This window comes from Palaemon carinicauda, chromosome 15 (assembly GCF_036898095.1).
Source record: "Palaemon carinicauda isolate YSFRI2023 chromosome 15, ASM3689809v2, whole genome shotgun sequence".
In the NCBI taxonomy this organism is placed as follows: domain Eukaryota; kingdom Metazoa; phylum Arthropoda; class Malacostraca; order Decapoda; family Palaemonidae; genus Palaemon; species Palaemon carinicauda.
In genome coordinates this window covers 18,945,856-18,969,324 of record NC_090739.1, presented here as the reverse complement: position 1 = coordinate 18,969,324, position 23,469 = coordinate 18,945,856, and the positions used below count along the sequence as shown (strand labels likewise).

General features: G+C 32.0%; 1 protein-coding gene across 2 annotated transcripts in view; it reads right to left on the bottom strand.

The window, feature by feature from the left end:
* Positions 1–2,031: 2,031 nt before the first annotated feature.
* Positions 2,032–23,469, bottom strand: part of LOC137654243 (zwei Ig domain protein zig-8-like) — a 690,582-nt gene continuing 669,144 nt past the window's right edge. For both annotated transcript variants that reach the window (XM_068387873.1, XM_068387872.1), the window contains 2 exons: positions 2,904–2,988; positions 2,032–2,622 (listed from right to left, as the gene is read on the bottom strand). In XM_068387873.1, coding sequence (XP_068243974.1) covers positions 2,456–2,622; positions 2,904–2,988 — 252 coding nt within the window. In that variant the 3' untranslated portion in view covers positions 2,032–2,455. The remainder of the gene's footprint in view (positions 2,623–2,903; positions 2,989–23,469) is intronic.

The window sequence follows — 23,469 nt, the reverse complement described above, 5'->3', positions numbered from 1 at the left end:
CTTTCTTGAGACTGGATGCTTATATTTACAATTAGAAATATCCAGAACCATGCTCATGCTATCCCATATTCAGTTATATATTACCAAGATATAATATTGTACTGATTTATATGCAAAATTATCAAATAACACAACACAAGAAAGTAAGGAATTTTACAAATGCCCTATTGCATAACTATCCCACCAAATCAAAATTAATATTTTAACTTGTTTATGAGCAGCAGTCAAGGAACACGTGGAGGAACAAGGTACTGATGGCTCATGTATAGGCACATAACTTTAGCGCCAAACTCCATTCACTTTTTACTATCTTACATGAACAGCAAGGTCCTGTTCTAGTGAAAATCCATCAGGTCCTGAGCATGCTTGAACTTGATTCCAAAAAAAATACGAGTTTTGACGAGTCGTTCAGCAAATCTCGCATGAACTGTACTGTTAAAAATTTGAATTAAAAAATAGGTCTGGCAACATTTATTCCCTGATTTTTATCGTTTTAAAAACGGATGTATCGACGTAAAAGAGTGATATTAGGGTCACCATCCCGTAAAAGATGATAAAAAATTAAGATCAAATTACGGTCGCCTATATTATATTGAAATACGCTTGATAACAGTATATTTTTACGGAGAATTCCCAATTAAAATTACGGTTTTTTTCCAACAGTGTGGAGACTGTGAAAATAATATTACTTAAATGAACCGAATAACAGAAGAGGGTGAAGTTAAGGGTAGAAGTTGTATACCACGGGTTTCATACACGCTCATACAATGTAATACTATTGCTTTTTTATTATCTCTCACTTTCTCCCGCACTGATAACCGAACCTGCTCAAGCTTGCCATCGCATGTTTTAGATGATTTGAGTTTTTGTGACATTTTTACTCTCAACTTTTTACATATAAGCTCGTTATCTGTTGAAAAAAATTTTACTTGCATTCACTTCGCCTCTCTGTTAGCACCTAACAACCACCTCGCACAAAGTCCTTGCCTTATAGAAAATAAAAAACAAAATTACAACAGACCACAGGAGTCAGGTGCGTACTGCAATGAATCTAAATGAGTTCCCGATAACCTGCAGATTGAGATGAGCCAGTAACAAGAACATTAAGATACTGAAAATGATGTTTCAGAATTAGTATTTGATTCCATTAACATATTTCCAACCACAGCCAAAGCTTTCGCAAGACGCCAACTTTAATAAAGTGTTTTTTTTTTCTTTTTTTATACAAGTCTTCTTTATATCTAATATTATTACGTTAAAGTAAAAATCACGTAGCTCAAACGTTTCCTCATGTAACGTTTATAGCTGTATCTAATATGCAGTATATATATATATATATATATATATATATAAAGGCTGTTAATGCTTTATCAATTTTGTAATCTTGAAAAAATAAAAATAAATGTATTAGCAACCTAGTTTCTATATATATATATATATATATACTTATATACATATATATATATATATATATACACATACATATATTATATATATATATATATATATATATATCAAGTCAGGAGCTGAAAAAGTAATAGGCCGTCGTTTCAGGAAAATACTTTATTGAAATTATTGAACATTTCCCTTGAACAATTAGGCAATTGCTTATTCAGACACTGACTGATGATAGAATATTGTTTTGCGGGCTTAGAAAATTAAAGAAAGATTTATTTATCTACATATACATATATATACATATATATAATGTACATATGTGTATATATATGCATATATATGTACACATATATATATCCATACATACATATACATATATAGAATAAAATATATATATACACACTTATATATCTATATATATATGTATATATATATATATATATATATATATATACTGTACATATATACAGATATATATATATGTATATATATATATATATATATATATGAATATACATAAAGGAGAATACTATTAGTGTATACGTGTGTATATGTATGTGTGTATGTATGTATGCATGTATGTATGTATGTACATATATATATATATATATATATATATATATATTGGATTATTCGGGTAATTAGACACTGATCATTAAGAGCACTAACATTAAAATAACTCTGTTGCCACTTTCAGCCTAAATTTATACAATACAACATGTGGATCATATTGAGATCGTCTATATACAAGGCACTTTCCAGGTTATGTGCGAAATACTACTGTTTCTAGGGTGTGTACCTCTACATTTTCAGAGAAGGAGGCGGATTCATAAATAGTCAACATTATGTGATCACTAGAGGTCCACCGCCTGTTTCTATTTACAAGAAAAAGGATACATTTTGACTGTTACTCTGCACGCGACTCTTTAAAAACGCCGGTCAAGTCATATTATGACGGTCCCAGGTTACGTTATTTTGAGTTATTGCAAATAATCCTGTGTAGGTGGCTGGGGCGTGATGCTTAGACATCTCTGGCAGATGATCTGGCGCAGCAGTCTTAAGGACCCCCTCCCCACCTGAAGAGAATCCGCAATGGAGGATCCCACAGGAGGAGGAAGAGGTCGAGGATCATTATGTGAAGTGGGATGGGCCATAGGAGGGCGCTGGAAGGAGGCACCAAGGTGGACATAACCCCGTTTGTCTGCATCGCTGCCGGGGTCTCGCCTATGGAAGGAGAGCTTATGTAGTACGTGTCAAAACGTTAGTTATATATACAGTACATACATACACGAACACAAAACGTATACTTACATCTAATTATGTAAACATGCTATGTATAATACTCATATTGAAAACCCTAGTTGTCCTAAACTCAGGAGGGAGACTTCAGCTTTATTCAGAAACGGGCCTTCGATCAGTTTGGATTGTATGTGGTTTGAAAAATCAACCTGGTGAGTCTTATGCTAAGATCTTCCGAGGAAGGAAGGACAGTCATCTTCTCTTACCATTAAGGACATGGACCCTGAGGGTAGTATATGCGGTGTTCGAAGGGGCGCAGGAATAGTTGCCTGTGTCCGATGGTCTTGCATCCTGTGGAGAATAATTCAAGTTAAAGAAATATTGTAACAAGTTCGCACATACATGAATGATATGATTATGGGGGGTTAATAAAATGTATATATCCTTCTGTGTTCAATCTGCCTACTTTTAGCAATGTAATTAAGGTAAAAAAAAGTCTTATGTGATAATTTGCACACAGTAATGGGAAACTCGTTACACAATTATAGTGCATTCTGTGTAATGAGGCCTAATATCTGGATAAAACACAACACAACGATATGAAGAGTCAAACAGCTAGAGTGGACGCTAAAAATTCTGAAACACCGGTTTGACCTTTGCCATACCATCTTATACAATTTGCCATACGATCTTATACAATTTGCCATACCATCTTATACAATTTGCCATACCATCTTATACAATTTGCCATACCATCTTATACAATAGCCGTGCGTATTTTGCAAGTTTTTATACTCAAATGAGGAAGCTTGAAAAGCCCCGGAAGTATAAGATTGTCGAGTATTCGAGGGAATTAACTACATAACTTTTGCAAGAGATGCATTCGAAGATAAAGAGAAAGAGAATTATGAGATGAGCATAATAACTAACCATACAGAATATCATCGAAATGTCAATGGGCTTACTTACGGGAAAGAAATAGCTCTTTCATGTGTTGTTTATATACCTTTTTAATGCAAAACAATATCTAAAAAGGAAATCATACAACATTAATTTTTTTCCAGAAAAATATTACGACAAAACGGAAGAGACATATAGTAGTATGTCTATTGTTAGATTACTAACATTCAAACAAGAACATAAAAGCTTAAATAGTAAAATAATCATTACAGTACTATCATTTTTTTAATATTAAATATAAGAATTCTAAAATAATTTAGGAATAAGCCTTTTCTGTTTTAATGGTAAGTAAAAATGCCAGAAAATGTTCTGTTATTCAGGTAACGGAGTTCTATAATTGTTTCCAAATGTTTCAAAAAAAAATATTATCTTGAAGATCCCCATACTTGAAAGAAAAAAAATAAAGCTCGCTTGGTACTAGAAAATCTATTTTTACATGCTAATTTATATCATGACTTCATGATATCAACAAATTAACATTACCCGACAGGACTATCAAGATGTTTGGCCATATTCACAGACTAAACATGAAAATATAAATAATTCTTTAACTCAAAAAAAAAAAAAAAAAAAAAAAAAAAAAACCGGAGTAAATATCACTCGGATCAACAAATTCTCTTTCCAACAAGAACAGAAAATAGTTCCAACAAATCTTCCAATCTACCTTTTAGGATGAGGTGAGATACCTAGACTTGCATGCTTACCGCTCGTACAGAAAAGCATGGAATAACGAAAGGCAACATTGATGAGTGGCGCCTTCGTCTTAAGTACAGACTTAAGTCGAGGTTTGGAAGTATTTCTCTTGTTTCAAGATAACTTTGTATTTATATCCTAGCTAGTGTTTTCCGTACACGAAAAGAGGGTGATGTGGGTAGAGGCCGATATTTCTTAAGTAAGAAATGATTTGAGTGTTGGTTAATAGGCCTTACGCTAAGCTAAATTATGTAGAATGGAAGATGTGTTTCTACAAAACTATTCTATGGAATAATTTTCTATACCAAGCGAGAAAATTAGATGATAGGATTGCAAACATTTTCTTCGCCAGGAAGAAAGATGGAATTCATTAAAAAAAAAAAAAAAAAGAGCCTTTACGCTTTTCTCTAGGTCGGCTAAAAAAAAAAAAAAAAAAAAAGTCTGCCTTTACGCTTTTCTCTAGGTCGGCTACGTTTCCTTTCGTAGATTAGAAATTTGTTTTTCATTTGCCTCCCTGTTGTGACGGCGGATATTGGAAATCTCATCACCGTAATGTATGGGTGTGTGGGTTTGTGTGTGCTTCTAGCCCCGAATGTCTTTGTGACCCCACTGATGTTTAGGACTTTGTCTTAAAGGTTTCGCGTCCTTTATTCCGTCTTTGAGGTATTGAATCTCTCTGAATGTGACATCGAGGAAATCACAGAAGAAATACGCGGATGAAACGGAAATTAAATTACATAACTAAAACGATTTCTCGGGTGATATTGGCTCTGTGTAAGTCTTTCAAGTAATTTCTGTTCCTCTTTGTTTTATTAACTTACTTCCCCATAGAGAAGTCAAACTATGCTATTGCAACGGTTTCTTTCCCAAATTTACTTTTATTTCTAGGTAATGCCAAAAATCTATACCATTTTACATTTAGCATTATACTTAACACGTAACCGATCTAGAAAGGGTAAACAAACTGAAATTACTGTAGGAAAAATGTACACTGACAAACAATCACCATTAAACTTACAAATATACTAATAATCTGAAAAGGGCAATCTATCAAAGAGAAATAAAATTGACAAATCAGGAAATAACAACATAATAACCGAGAAATAGACAAAGCAAACAATAACCGTTATCGCAGTACGAGTGAATGCAACATATCTCCAGAAAAAAAAAAATGTAATTCTCAAAGACAAGAGCATCGGTATTCTTCATTCATTTCCGTTTCCCTCTTCGTTTCAATTCACTAACAGTAAAAATGGAAAACATGAAAGAGAGATTCAAGTTGAAGCCTTGACCTATCAAATTATAATATTAATCATGTAGTGGTAGAGAAAATTTTTATGTGTATGTAATGTATGCACACTTGTATAAATATGAATTTAAGTGCATGAATAGCCGAACACATTATTAATCAATAAACACACACTACATATATGTATATACTGTATATATACATATACATATATATATATAATATATATATTTATATATATATATATACATATACATATATATATATAATATATATATTTATATATATATATATATATATATATATATATATATATATATATATATATATATATATATATATATAGGCTTATATATACATATATATATATATAGATATATATATACATATATATATAGATATATATATATAATTTATAGGCTTATATATATATATATATATATACATATATATATATATATATATATATATATATATATATATATATATATTTATATAATCCAGGCAGCAAGGGTCCCACCAGTAAAAGCAGCACTGCGCGGAAAAGAAACATAGCAATAAAGAATAAAATATAAAAAAAATATAAATAACTTATATAATTAAGTATCATATAAAATATAAAACCAGACTTATGTAAATTTGCTTTACTAAAAGCAGTTGCACAGAGTTTGAACTTCAGAGGTCCCATCGATTTAACAATTTGATATTGACAATTCCCGGATTCAGTCATAGTCGGAGTAAAACATCTCGAATACTGCTTAGGGATGAGTTATAAAAGAAAAGACAGGATTACTAGGACATACCATGTATCATATGGTGGATGGTAAAGCCAAGAAAGATTTTGACCCAAAAGTCAATGATATAATGGACCACAAGTTTTTGTTGAACAATTCAAGATGTGTCAGAAGCTGGACACGGATAGCAAAACAATATTCATAACAAACCAGACCTAAAGAATTGGAACTCACCCCAAAACCGGGTCATAGAAAGCAAGTCTTAGAGATCAGATTACTTGAAATCATAGAAGGGAACAGGACATTCTAAGGACTGCCCAATCTGAGTATCGAATATATAATCCTTTGTGGAAGCTATGACCCTTTTAGGAACAACCATACAGATGACCTTGTGATGTATTTCAATTTTATCACTATTCTGTTAATCAAGATACAAAGAAATAAGCTTCATTCAACCGCAGGTGAGTCAAGAAAGAAAGCCCATATTTAGACACCCTAAGAGTAATTCTTCAGAGATTCAGATGTCCGGAAGGAGAAAATAATCAAATAAGTAAATGTACTTTGCTCTTGAGTCCGTGATTTATCTAAGTGGTGCCTATAAAAAAATCCTGCTAAATAACATCCTGAAGTGACCAGATTTTGGAAAGTCAAAAGAAATAAAATAACTGGTTAGTGTATTGAGTATAGAGTCTTTACAATATCATCAGTTATTTCATGTTCTCGAACAGATTTATGGTCAAGGCAACATTTTTGTAATGTAACTGTTTATCAACGTGACTGCTTACTAGATTAGTTATTTGTTTCTACTCGCTGCCACCCCGAGTTTCAATTACATTATAGTTTTTAACCGTTTCCCTTGCGTTAATAGGTGTAGGAGGAGATGATGATGACGATCTTGTTATTACCTCGTGTCATAATTCAAGATCTTTAAGAATGCCAAGATTAACAAGAGAAATATTATGTGATAGTTTCAGTTTCTTTACTATTTCAATGCATCAAAAAACCCTATCGAACAACTTGAAAATCAGCAGTTTTTTAGTGGTTCCCACATCATCTATTTTTCCTTGAAGCAACAGATTAATCTTGATGTATGTTAAGTGTCTTTCTTTTAATTGCTGCTTTATGCAGGAAATATTGAATTCATTACTTCAAATATTATTTTTTATGCGAGATCTCGTTTTTTTATCAATCTTGCTATTTTGACTTATATTATTGTGAATCTACTGTCAATCAATTATGAGTTCTTTAATGTATACTTTAAGAGATTAATTGTTTACATTATTTTTATTAGATTATTATTACTTTGTCGTTAAAATAAATATCCTGTAATATATTAATCAAATAAAATTGAATATGAATAAAATAAAAAAGATTGACGTACTCTAAAGAAGGTTAAAGACATAACAACAGGAAGTCAAATAGAGAATGATGTAAATATAATAGTAAAACAAAAAGATCCTGTATTGGAAAAGTTTTTACACAAGAGTATATTGTGCGTGATTACTAGCTATATAATTCCCCACCTTTTCCTGAGCAATTCCAGCTCAATAAGACTGTAAAGCGACCGATCTCTCGTGAGAGACCCCAGTTATATCCGGAGCGAGTGAATACTATTGCAAAAGAAGTAGCAATAAAACTCCCTATTAAGTACGTTCAGTAAAAGGTTTATTTCCTAGCATGCTTGCATATGTATTTTTTTGTCTATTAGTGTTGCACAGATGGTATAAGTTGACCTCATGTAGGATTATGTACCCATTTAAACTGGTGCCAAATTAAGGTGAGATACCAGCCCTGGGGGACTAGTGTTTCTCTTCATTTTCCTGTCTAGAAGTTGGGAGGTTCTTCAGAACAGCAGGAAAGAGTAATACACATACACACACACACACACACACACACACACACACACATATATATATATATATATATATATATATATATATATATATGTATGTATATATATTATATATAGATAGATATATATACATATATATATATATATATATATATATATATATATATATATATATATATATATATATATATATATATATATAGTATATGATAGACTGACGGCTGCACTGTATGAATTTCTCTCTCTCTCTCTCTCTCTCTCTCTCTCTCTCTCTCTCTCTCTCTCTCTCTCTCTCTCTCTCTCTCTCTCTCTCTCTCTCTTTCATTTCTCGAAAACCTCATAGATTTAATCATGAAGGCCTTTTGATGGTCTCATCTTCTCTCCATCCCTTTTTCCTGTTCTCCTTATCGTCAGGAATCCGACATGAGAAAAGTTCAACGAAATTTGCATTTCTCTCATCGTCTTCGTCAGTGATAAAGCCTGATCTCAGAATTTCCTGAAATCTACGTTTCACCCAAACTCCTCACCCAACTTCGCCTAACACAGAATAAGAAAAGGGAAAGAGGAAGCAGAGGAAGAATAGACATCATCCGGAAATGATGAAAACAAAATGATGATAAAGAACAATGAAAAAAAATGAAGTTTTAAGAATCGTGAAAGTTCTCGTAGGCAAATTCTTTTTATGATCATTTTGTGGTCTTTTCTTCGAAGCACATGTCCTTTCAATTTCATTTTTTATGGAAGTCGATTATCAAATTAAAAATTATTTAATTGACACCCCATGAGATAGCTATGATAAATAAGTACTTTCTTGCCTGCAATATACTTAAACATTTTTATTCAGATATTTTTGTAATAACTCGCATTACTGATCAATTTTTTCCCGATGAATAACCTTTCATAAGAAATAAAAGAATAGAAACTTAAAAGCCATTTAATAGTATGTATATAAATAAGAATATCCTAAAATAAAGACTACAGAGAGAGAGAGAGAGAGAGGAGAGAGAGAGAGAGAGAGAGAGAGAGAGAGAGAGAGAGAGAGAGAGAGGAGAGAGAGAGAGAGAGAGAGAGGCAGGATTCGATTCATTCTCAACACGTTCATTGGATTAATTGATAAACTTTATGGCACGCATTACAAAGGGGAAAGAAGAGACACTTCTCTTAAGTGAACCAAACTAGAGGGGCTTTGCCTAAGGGCAAGATAGTTGCCATGGCAACAAAAGCATCATTGGGACGCCCCTATAGGATTACATCTCCATTTGAAGGATTCAATTTTATTGTTCCTATATCTCCTCGCATGTGTTATTCCATTCGTTTTCCTCCATGTAATCCATAAATATATGAAGGATTTTTCATTAATATATTCAAAATACGTTGGACTGTGAGAATTAGGAAAAATATTAGAAATATCTCTTTTTAGCTTTATAAATTCATGCAGGAATTTCTTTAATTCGCTTTCAAACTCGTCACCATAAGTGAAGATTTTCAAGAAAAATATTCATTCCAAAGAGCTAAAATTAGTGAATTATGAACACTGAACTAAAGTAAACTGAGCTTGTAAGTCAAGCAATGTGTAAAGAGACGACATTAATTATGAAACTTTGTTCGTAAGGTAACATACATTACGTCAAGTTCCTAAAAAAAAAGAAAATTGGCCAAGGTTTTTTTTCCCTGGGAAAGGAAAGGTATGATACATAAAGGGTAGTGTTTTGGTAAAGATATATACTTCAGTGAACTTGAACACAGAATATCTTTATTAGACGTAAACACTATTTTTTCTTAATCGTAAAAGACTGAAAATGACAGGATGTCAATGAATTTCCTTTACTTTTGCAAGCTACATAAGTTTGAATAGAAATATTACATGAGCATACACACACACATACACTCAAATAATTTATATATATATATATATATATATATATATATATATATATATATATATATATATACTGTATATATATATATATTATATATATATATATATATATATATATATATATATATATATATATATATATATATATATATACAGGTTTTATATATAAATATATATATACTGTATATATATATGTATATATATATATATATATATATATTATATATATATATATATATATATATATATATATATACAGTATATATATACAGTATATATATATATATATATATATATATATATATATAAATATATATATATATTTACAGTATATATATATAAATATATATATATATATATATATATATATATATATATATATATATATATATATATATATATATATATGAAATGACATTTCCGCTTCTAGAAATGTTCTTATTTACTAGAAGAGATGGAAAGCGGAAAATTCAAAATTTTGGACTGTATAAATTACGATAAACAAAGATGAATTATATCACTACGACCAAAAATTTAAATGTCTTAATAACCATATCTGTATGTTAATATAATTGTTATGATTCTTTCCACGTTTAGTAATTTGTGGAAATGTTCATGCTTTATCCCTGACGATGGGATCGATTGATATGGAATACTATGCACTGATGTAACTGAGCAGTAAGTTCCAAGCATATGATGTGCAAGAGTACGTGACATTGACAGAATGACAATTATTTAAAATTCATGGGTAGTATATCGTACGCACAATTGATTCCTTTGTGCCCTTTCCCAATACAAATAGGGCCGGTGAGCTGTGTATTTGATAAGGTTAATATTTACAAAGCTATACCTTGATTGTTAGTGCTTATCTTTTAGGCTTAGCCGGATTTATTACCACGTTACTCTATACTGATATGGAGTTCATCATGTCTATTTCGGGGAATGCTTAACATAGACAGATTATATGAAGTTTTGGAGAGTTACTTGGTGTGTATGTGTTAATTACCAGAAGATATCATCTGTTATTCTGTCGATACCTGTTTATAACAGTCCAATTATGATGTATGTAATCTACAAGTATTTAGATTTATATCTGATATATATACGTCGAAAAAGTCTTATTCTGGAAATGGCTAAAGTAATTCTTCCTAGCAACGGCTGGTAACTTAGATATGGGACCGACTTATTGGGAGAAGGACCTAACAATCCATATCACTGCTTGACTACGAAGTTTCTTGGTAACCGTTTCAATCATGTTGCATCTCCCAAATAACTCTTCTTGACTCTTAGAAAGTGGGCTAACCTGCACATTCATCCTGATCGGAGGTGGCACGACCTTAGTTCGATTCATCCTGTCCGTAGATGACCTGACCTAATATGATTCACCTTGTTCGTAGATGACCCGACTTCCAACCACGCAAATCACCCTGCTCTGAAGTGACCTAACCTATAAACGATTAACCCTGTTTGAAGTAATTTGATCTCTACACGATTCACCCTGTTCGAACGTGACCTGACCTCTAATGGATTTACCCTTTTCGGAGGCGACTTAACTTGTGATTGTGCAAGTCAAAAGTTTAGGTTTTCTCATGGTAACCTTCGAGTTGAATGGCCTATTCAGAAATTTTATGCGAACTGGGAAAGTAATTATAAGATGAGAGTTGATAAGCACCCATAGCGATCTTATATACAGTTAGTTTTTTTTTTTTTTTTTTTTTCTAGCACAGTGCAGGTGATTTAGTTTTGTGTTGTATTGGATTGAGTTTATTTATGAATTTAGGCCATATGACCAGATGCTGACCATGGGGCGCATAGGTGCAACCGACAAAACAAACTACATAATTTATACAATACCATGTAAAAGTTGAAAGGGGTCGGACTGTGAGTTGAGAGAAACGAAGCAAAAACGGTGATAAAATGGAAGGCTAAAAAGTGGGAGCATCAATAGACGAAGGGACGATTTAGCAAAGACCCCTAAGTAATGCTTACAGTGAAATCAATACATCATCTTCCACAGCGTCAAATTCATATCTAACTTGTTTACTGTGATTTTAGATAGTTCTATATGTAATGGAAAATTCGCTCAAAAAAGTTGAAAGAAATATTATGATATTCTTTCGATCTTTAAGAAATACCTGATTTCATCATAAACAGGATATTGCGCTCTTGATTAGGAGCTGCCATGATAATCGTTAATGCTCGTTTGACGGAAATAAGGATCAATTAGGTCCCCTAATTATAAGATTGGATTCTCTCCCTGGCTGGAAGCAAGCAATAAGCACAACAGGTTTCTTATACTTTAACACACTTTAGAGGAGGGAAAGTGGACACATTATGCACCTGAAGGAAAAGTACTTTTTAAATTGCAAGGGTTTTAATTACCGACTTTATCTATCTTATCTTCAACAGATTAGTGTTTTTTTATTTAGTTGTTTCAAATATTCAGGGGAAAAAGAGGCGTTTCACCCAAAAATTCACGCTAACTGGCAAATAGAAGGATTAGAGGTACCAACCTCAATGTCACCGGAATTTCAATAAATTTCAACTGATAAAGGAAAAACGTAGCTAAAACGAAAATTGCGAACTTTATTGTTCAAGAATATAGTCGGGATTCTGCCAGGCCGCTCATCTATTCTTTTAATAAAAAATAAGAGAATTTATGGTGTCTGATTTATTTAGGTTTAATAAAATATCTGGTAAAGTTGGTATCCCTTATCTATAAACGGCTACTTATCTAGTAACATTCTTTAATTTTAGTAAAGGGTAATCATTATTACTTTGGGAGCTTAAAATAGAATAATTCTCTGCATGCACTTTTGCAAAAAAGTAATGTAGCAATTAGTGTGAATATTTTCTCTAATGTGGAAGCCAAATCTATATACTCTTGCTTGATAATGTACAGGGTATATCTAAACACACACACACACATACTCTCTCTCTCTCTCTCTCTCTCTCTCTCTCTCTCTCTCTCTCTCTCTCTCTCTCTCTCTCTCTCTCTCTCTCTCTCTCTCTATACATATATATATATATATATATATATATATATATATATATATATATATATATATATATATATATATATATATATATATAAATCAAATACATAATGGAATTAGCTGTTAATTTATTACCCTTTTGTCAATGACTGAATGGGTGACAGCCAGTCATTAATCTCCTTTAAATAATAAGGAGCAAGTGGCTGACTATATATATATATATATATATATATATAATATATATATATATATATATATATATATATATATATATATATATATTGTCACGCTGAGCGGAAGGTAACCACACAGAAAGCACCATCTGCCACAAATTACCCAGACTGCCATGTGGTAGTTAGGAAAGGCGGGTGGGCATATCGATCCAAAATATTATTTAGCCGTCATATTTGGCGGGTAGCGTACACTGGTCCTTTTCATAACTGCTTAGATCTGAACTGCCTTCCGATACTATAGTCAAAGTGACGATGAACTCGATAAAGTTTCTCGACATTTTCCCCCTTCGATCACATCTCGATCTAATCTGGAAATGCGAGTGAAAATCGCCGACACGTCCATTAAAAGCATCTTCAGCTAAGCCTCTGAAATAACTTCGAAGTTGAACGGCGCAGGAGAACATTTTCCGAATGACCTCTGAACTTTCTGATGCTGTTGGGATTCTCAGTCAAAATATTACCGGGTAAAGGTATCATAGAAATAATTGAATATCAATATGCAATAACGTTAGAAATGTGATATAAAATGTGATTGATTTTATAATTTTCTAGACAACGACAATAATAATAACTGTTTGAAATATTAACGTATACTGTACTTCAAATATTGCCCTCTCTCTCTCTCTCTCTCTCTCTCTCTCTCTCTCTCTCTCTCTCTCTCTCTCTCTCTCTCTCTCTCTCTCTCCTTGTCTACCACATTCCGCTTGAAACTATTTAAAGACAACCTTTTTCACTCTCCGAGAATCCAGATAAATTACTGCGATTTTGCATTTTGCAGCCAAATACAATTTTCATCTATCTAAACATGTTTATTTACTTCGGTTTCAGTGAGATTTTCTTCCCAAGCTTACTTGAAATACGACGAAAACCGACACCACTTCCTCAAGAGACAGAGAAAGTCGGGATATGCGAGTCCTATCCATAATTTGCATTTATACTGCCTGCTTGTTTTCGATGGATTCTTGAAACAAGAACGCCGCAGCGTATACAATAAATACATTTTATTCGGATAAGAGAAAATATCTTTCATTCCTCGAAGAATGAGTGAAATTATGACTACGCTTTTCGTTTCCAATTCACATTCCATCGGGAATTGCTATGATTTTACTGCTTGTTGTTCCCGGCTCTGGGGTACGCATCCATCCTGATCGCACGCCGAGTGCCGGGTAACTAAAGAGGATCTCGAGGAAGATCGAAAGCCTCTGCAGACGTTTGAGTATTATCTCTCGAGAACTTTCTTCGGCTTCGAGTATTATCTCTCAAACACTCCCTTCTGTATCAATGAATTTTATACGAGCGCATTTACTGTTGGTTGGGATTGGCGAGTCTTCACGCCAGCCCCGGCATTAGGATTTTTTAAAATTCATGAATTCAGATGCGTAGGTAAAATGCATTTGCATGTAATATAATAAATCAAGTCCATTGAAGTTATCAAGAGAGGAGTGCATTTTTTACCAAATAAACTAAGTTATGATTGCACGTCAAATTAGTCCTAGAATTCTACCTTATGCAGATTATATCAGTACTTGTCTTCTATCAAAATGGAGCAAAGATCTAAAGCTGTTTTTCAAACCATATGGAATTTACAACCTTACAAAGACTTGCACGAAATTCTCTTACTTATAGATATCACAGAGTTCTAATGACTCCATCTCCTCCCCGATTCGCTACTCAGTTCTTGCCTCCAATAAGAAATTCCATCCATCTTCTCTTCTACATCACATTTGTTTTTACTTGTATCCATCTATCCCTGACGTTCTATTCAGTTGTATGCAACTGAAGTTATGTCATTGAATTTCTTTCATCACCTAAAGGGATTGCCTTTGATTATTTGCTCTGAATGCCAATTTTCTTGCGTATCTATTTATTCCTTTATCTATGTATTTACTTACTAATAACAAGAAATCCTTTCATTTCAGAATTTTCACTGTAACATCCATTGTGTCTGATTGGGAAAGGTCTTCTTACAGATGTTATATAGATGTTCTGCTGAAATGGACTAGAGTAATGTACTGTATCTATTATGGTAGCTTGACGACTGGTCGAAAGACAGTTGGTCGACTGATAATTAGTCAAAAAGACAATTAGGCGAAATAACTATTCGTCGACAGGAAAATTGGACGAAAGAGGTAATTGAAAAACCGTACGTAAAATGTCTAAACTCTTTAGTGACAATCTCTACAAAGAACACACACACACACACACACACACACACACACACACACACATATATATATATATATATATATATATATATATATATATACTACATGAATATATGTATATATATTTATATATATATATATATATATATATACTACATGAATATATATATATATATATATATATATATATATATATATATATATATATATATATATATATATATATATATTTATATATATATATATATATATATATATATATATATATATATATATATATATATATATATATATACACAGCTAAAATACAAACAGGTCGATCGACAAATTCATGGAAGGAACAATTAGTCGAAAAGTCTAATTATCACTCAACTGGCTCGTTAACTTTTTACATGATCATTTGACAATAATAAGTATTTTTGTAGTTTAAAATACTTTAGTTTAGAACACAAAAATTAAGTCTTAAATTCAAAACCGTATACCATCTGTAAAATTAGGTTCAACAAGACACAAAAAGGTGCGAGAAAACTTAAACTGTTTTTATTTATACTTTAGTAGTAAAATACTGTTTTTATATATATTCTTGTCTTAGATTTACATATTTTGTTTTAAGCATTCTTCTTTGTATCATCAAATTGAAAGGACAAGTTATTTTCAATTTGTTTTTGTTTTCATAATGATTTGATTTTTTTAGTTTTGTTCTATATATTAAGTCTTTTTTGACGAATTGTCGTTATACTAATTGTCATTTCGACCAGTTGGTCTTTCAACGGTTTATCTTTCGGCAACCAGTCTATATACTATATATCAACCCACGAAAATAAAATGCCACTATAAAGGTCGGATTATTAACACACGTTGTCTCCTTCCTTCTCTCGTCAGTCTCGTACAATCTTCATATGTGTGCAATTTACATTTAATTACATTTAATATCTAAATATAAATATCTTAAAATTGTCACCACCATAATATTTAGATAAGTACACGAGCAAACAAACAGACGGATAGCACCATCTGGAATGTCATTAATGTTAATTTAATGACATTTTCTGAAAGCAACTGAAATATTTGAACATTGTTTTTTTGTAAAGATGATATGTAGTTATAGACGATAAGGAAATATCAGACATCTTATGTCATGGATAAAATTTTTTGGAAGAGTAACTTGATTAATACTAAAGTAAGAAGGTAAAATACAAACAAACAAAAAAGTCAGGGTTAAATGTTCTCTACTTTACTCAACACAGCGAGAAAGGACTGATAGGGGAGGGCATCTGGTTTGAAACGGATTCTCTACTGATGCCAGCCTTCATAGATTCCCAGCCCCTCTCCAACCTGTCCCCCATACTCTCTCTCTCTCTCTCTCTCTCTCTCTCTCTCTCTCTCTCTCTCTCTCTCTCTCTCTCTCTCTATATATATATATATATATATATATATATATATATATATTTTTTTTGTCTTTTCTTCCAAGTATCTGTTCACCTTGTAGATATCTGCCTTAGCATGGCTATGAGGGTGGCTATACTTATGGCAAGCTTGAAATTGGGAACCAGTCATTCGCTAAAGTATGTGTGCGTATCATAGACTGTGTAGTGGCAGCATCTGGCATATGAGCGTGGGAGGGGGGGGGGGGGCGCTTTTATACAGAAGACACACCTTGAATTTTGCCTGATCGATGGTGGGGAACAAAAGTTAGACGAATTTCGGAAATACACCAGTTTGTATCGAAAATGAGGGAGAAAAGAGGGTAAGGAGATGGAGTTGGTGTTGGAGAAAGCAGGCACGATGATGATCTGTGGAGATGTGGCATAAGTGGGGGAATCCTTTGAAATCAGGGGCCGTGCCCTATCGGCCCTTTCTCGCTTCGTTGAGTATTGGAGTAGGATGAATTGTGAACATTATATTCCTCTGGCTAAAATGAATGTAACTTTTATCAAAATATAATGCTGCAAGAGAGTGAAGGTTAATGATAAATGAAGTAAAACATAAAACATTGACGTATAGAGGGTACTAAGAAAGAGACGTGATGAGCTCATATCAGTTAATGTTGGAGAGGAGACAGCATTTAGCTTACAAGATTTATCTAATGAATACGATTAATAACGAACAAAATATAAGTAAATCAATATCATTTTGAGTACTAAATAATGCAAGGTCCGTAAGAAATACAACAAAGACGATTATTCTGAAAGTGTTGATAAGGGAGTGTTGGAAGGAATTTCAGATAAAAAGATGCACATGAGGGCTGCGCTGTTATAGAAAATTTCTGAGGTAATAACGGGGCGACTATCACTTCAACTTATAGAAAATTGCTAATGGAAAAGAGACGTAAGATAATTGTAGTGAATATGACAGTAGAGCATTAAGGGTTGGCAAAAATTCTTGAAAAATTAAAGACATCAGGGGATTGTGATGTAGGGAGGAGATGCTGCAATATGATGCTGAAAGTGGGATGATTTCCCAACTGTATTAGAGAAACTCGAATGATTTTCATATAGTATTAGAGAAAAAGATGGATGATTTTGCAAATGTATTAGAGAAAAAGATGGATGATTTCACCACTGTATTAGAGAAAAGTGATGGATGATTTTACAAATGTATTACAGAAAAAGATGGATGATTTCACCACTGTATTAGAGAAAAGTGATGGATGATTTTACCAATACATTAGAGAAAAAGATGGATTATTTCACCACTGTATTAGATAAAAAATATGGATGATTTTACCACTGTATTAGAGAAAGTGAGATGAATTTACCACTGTATCTGAGAAAAAGTGGGATGATTTTACCAATGTACTAGAGAAAAAGATGGATAATTTCACCACTGTATTAAAGAAAAAGATGGATGATTTTACCAATGTGTTAGAGAAATAGATGGAATATTTTACCACTGTATTAGAGAGAAAAATGGGATGATTTTACCAATGTATTAGAGAAAAAAATGTCTGATTTTACCAATGTAATAGAGAAAAAGATGAATGATTTCACCGCTGTATTAGAGGAAAAGATGCATGATTTTACCACTGTATTAGAGACAAAGATGGTTGATTTTACCACTGTATTTGAGAAAAAAGTGGGATGATTTTACCACTATATTAAAAAAATTGTGCGATGATTTTACCAATGTATTAGAGAAAAAGATGCACGATTTCATCGCTGTATTAGAGAAAAAGATGGATGATTTTACCACTGTATTAGAGAAAAAGATGTATGACTTTCCCAGTGTATTAGATAAAAAGATGGATAATTTCACCACTGTATTAGAGAAAAAAGATGGATGATTTCACCACTGTATTAGAGGAAAAAGATGGATGATTTTACCACTGCATTAGAGAAAAAGAAGGATAATTTTAACACTTTATTAAAGAAAAAGTGGGATGATATTATCACAGCATTAGAGAAAATGTGGGATAATTTTCCCATTGTATTAGACCAAAATGGGACTATTTTTCCATTGTATTAGAAAAAAGTAGAATGATATTAATACAATATTAGAGAAAAGGTGGGATGATTTTCCCATAGTAATAGAGAAAAGTCGGATGATTTTCCTACAGTATTAGAGAAAAAGTATAATGATTTTCTCACTTCAATACAGAAAATGGGACTATTTTTTTTACCGTATAAAATAAAAAGTTGGCTAATTTTCCCATTGTAATAAAGAGAATATGAGACATTTTTCCAAATTATTAGAGAAAGGTGGGTCAATTTTCCCATTGTAATATAAAAAAGTAGAACGATTTTCCCATTGTATTAAAAAAAGTGGAATTATTTTCCCACTAATAGAAAAAAGTAGAATGATTTTCCCACTGTAATAGAAAGAAATGGAATGATTTCCCACTGTATTAGAAAAAAGTGGAATGATTTTCCCACTGTATTAGAAAAAAAGTGGAATGATTTTCCCACTGTATTGGAAAAATGTGGAATGATTTTCCCACTGTATAAGAAAAAAGTGGAATAATAAAAAGTGGAATGATTTTCCCACTGTATTAGAGAAGTGGAATGATTTTCCCACTGTATTAGAGAAGTGGAATGATTTTCCCACTGTATTAGAAAAAATTGGAATGATTTTCCCACTGTATTAGAAAAAAAATGGAATGGTTTTCCCACTGTATCGGAAAAAAATGGAATGATTTTCCCACTGTATAAGAAAAGTGGAATGATTTTCCCACTGTATAAGAAAAAGTGGAATGATTTTCCCACTGCATTAGAAAAAACTGATATGATTTTCCCACTGTATTAGAAAAAAGTGGAATTATTTTCCCACGGTCTTAGAAAAAATGTGGAATGATTTTCCCACTGCATTAGAGAAAAGTGGAATGATTTTCCCACTGTATTAGAAAAAAGTGGAATGATTTTCCTACTGTATTAGAAAAAAATGGAATGATTTTCCTACTGTATTAGAAAAAAAATGGAATGATTTCCCCAATGTATTAGAAAAAAAGTGGAATGATTTTCCCACTGCATTAGAAATAAGTGGAATGATTTTCCTACTGTATTAAAAAAATGGAATGATTTTCTCACTGTATTAGAAAAAAGTGGAATGATTTTCCTACTGTATTAGAAAAAAATGGAATGATTTCCCCAATATATTAGAAAAAAAGTGGAATGATTTTCCCACTGCATTAGAAATAAGTGAAATGATTTTCCTACTGTATTAAAAAAATGGAATGATTTTCTCACTGTATTAGTGAAAAGTGGAATGATTTTCCCACTGTATTAGAGAAAGATGGAATGATTTTCCCACACTATTAGAAAAAAGTGGAATGATTGTCCCACTGTATAAGAAAAAAAGTGGAACAATTTTCCCACTGCATTAGAAAAAAGTGGAATGATTTTCCCACTGTATTAGAATAAAGTGGAATGATTGTCCCACTGTATAAGAAAAAAAAGTGGAACGATTTTCCCACTGTATTAGAAAAAAAGTGGAATGATTGTCCCACTGTATAAGAAAAAAAAGTGGAACGATTTTCCCACTGCATTAGAAAAAAGTGGAATGATTTTCCCACTGTATAAGAGAAAAAAGTGGAATGATTGTCCCACTGTATAAGAGAAAAAAGTGGAACGATTTTCCCACTGCATTAGAACAAAAGTGGAATGATTGTCCCACTGTATAAGAAAAAAAAAGTGGAACGATTTTCCCACTGCATTAGAAATAGGTGGAATGATATTCCCACTGTATAAGAGAAAAAAGTGGAATGATTGTCCCACTGTATAAGAGAAAAAAGTGGAACGATTTTCCCACTGTATTAGAAAAAAAGTGGAATGATTGTCCCACTGTATAAGAAAAAAAAAAGTGGAACGATTTTCCCACTGCATTAGAAATAGGTGGAATGATATTCCCACTGTATAAGAGAAAAAAGTGGAATGATTGTCCCACTGTATAAGAGAAAAAATTGGAACGATTTTCCCACTGTATAAGAGAAAAAAGTGGAACGATTTTCCCACTGCATTAGAAAAAAGTGGAATGATTGTCCCACTGTATAAGAAAAAAAAGTGGAACGATTTTCCCACTGCATTAGAAAAAAGTGGAATGATATTCCCACTGTATAAGAGAAAAAAGTGGAATGATTGTCCCACTGTATAAGAGAAAAAAGTGGAACGATTTTCCCACTGTATAAGAGAAAAAAGTGGAACGATTTTCCCACTGCATTAGAAAAAAGTGGAATGATTGTCCCACTGTATAAGAAAAAAAAGTGGAACGATTTTCCCACTGTATAAGAGAAAAAAGTGGAACGATTTTCCCACTGCATTAGAAAAAAGTGGAATGATTGTCCCACTGTATAAGAAAAAAAAGTGGAACGATTTTCCCACTGCATTAGAAAAAAGTGGAATGATATTCCCACTGTATAAGAGAAAAAAGTGGAATGATTGTCCCACTGTATAAGAGAAAAAAGTGGAACGATTTTCCCACTGCATTAAAAAAAAGTGGAATGATTGTCCCACAGTATAAGAAAAAAAAGTGGAACGATTTTCCCACTGCATTAGAAATAGGTGGAATGATATTCCCACTGTATAAGAGAAAAAAGTGGAATGATTGTCCCACTGTATAAGAGAAAAAAGTGGAACGATTTTCCCACTGCATTAGAAAAAAGTGGAATGATTGTCCCACTGTATAAGAAAAAAAAGTGGAACGATTTTCCCACTGTATAAGAGAAAAAAGTGGAACGATTTTCCCACTGCATTAGAAAAAAGTGGAATGATTGTCCCACTGTATAAGAAAAAAAAGTGGAACGATTTTCCCACTGCATTAGAAAAAAGTGGAATGATATTCCCACTGTATAAGAGAAAAAAGTGGAATGATTGTCCCACTGTATAAGAGAAAAAAGTGGAACGATTTTCCCACTGCATTAAAAAAAAGTGGAATGATTGTCCCACAGTATAAGAAAAAAAAGTGGAACGATTTTCCCACTGCATTAGAAAAAAGTGGAATGATATTCCCACTGTATAAGAGAAAAAAGTGGAATGATTGTCCCACTGTATAAGAGAAAAAAGTGGAACGATTTTCCCACTGCATTAGAAAAAAGTGGAATGATTGTCCCACAGTATAAGAAAAAAAAGTGGAACGATTTTCCCACTGTATTAGAAAAAAGTGGAATGATTGTCCCACTGTATAAGAAAAAAAAAGTGGAACGATTTTCCCACTGCATTAGAAAAAAGTGGAATGATATTCCCACTGTATAAGAGAAAAAAGTGGAACGATTTTCCCACTGCATTAGAAAAAAGTGGAATGATTTTCCCACTGTATTAGAATAAAGTGGAATGATTGTCCCACTGTATAAGAAAAAAAGTGGAACAATTTTCCCATTGTATTAGAAAAAAGTGGAATGATATTCCCACTGTATAAGAGAAAAAAGTGGAATGATTGTCCCACAGTATAAGAAAAAAAGTGGAACGATTTTCCCACTGCATTAGAACAAAAGTGGAATGATTTTCCGACTGTATTAGAATAAAGTGGAATGATTGTCCCCATGTATAAAAAAAAAGTGGAACGATTTTCCCACTGTATAAGAAAAAAGTGGCATGATTTCCCCACTGTATTAGAAAAAAAGTGGAATGATTTTCCCACTGTATTAGGAAAAAGTGAAATGATTTTCCCACGGTATTAGAAAAAGTGGATTGATTTTCCCACAGCATTAGAGAAAAGTGGAATGATTTTCCTACTGTATTGGAAAAAGGTGGAATGATTTTCCCACAGTATTAGAAAAAAAATGGAATGATTTTCCTACTGTATTGGAAAAAGTGGAATGATTTTCCCACGGTATTAGAAAAAGTGGATTGATTTTCCCACAGCATTAGAGAAAAGTGGAATGATTTTCCTACTGTATTGGAAAAAGGTGGAATGATTTTCCCACTGTATTAGAAAAAAATGGAATGATTTTCCTACTGTATTGGAAAAAGTGGAATGATTTTCCCACTGTACTACAAAAAAGAAGAATGATTTTCCCAGTGTATTAGAATAAAGTGGAATGATTTTCCCACTAAATTACAGCAAATGTACAAAAGTAAAGAAAAAAAATGTTCTTAGAATATCCTGCAAGAATAACTTGAAGGTTGATGGCGTTAATGGACACTCTGAGGCAAAGGAACAGGCTGGAAAGGTCTTCAGAGACTTACCGTATATAAGGAAAAAGCCCGTGTTAAGTTTTTATGGAAGACCCGGGGTAACTCTAAGCACATATAAGTACTTTTTTGTTTAAATAAATAATCATATAAATAGATACTTGAATATGTAGATAAATATATTTGAAAACTAGGTGATTTTGTTTCATATTGAAAATAATCGCTAAATCCACTCATCCATAAATACATTCACACACGTATATATATATATATATATATATATATATATATATATATATATATATATATATATATATATATATATATACAGTATATATATATATATATATATATATATATATATATATACAGTATATATATACAGTATATATATATATATATATATATATATATATATATATATATATATATATATATATATACAGTATATATATATATATATATATATATATATATATATATATACAGTATATATATATATATATATA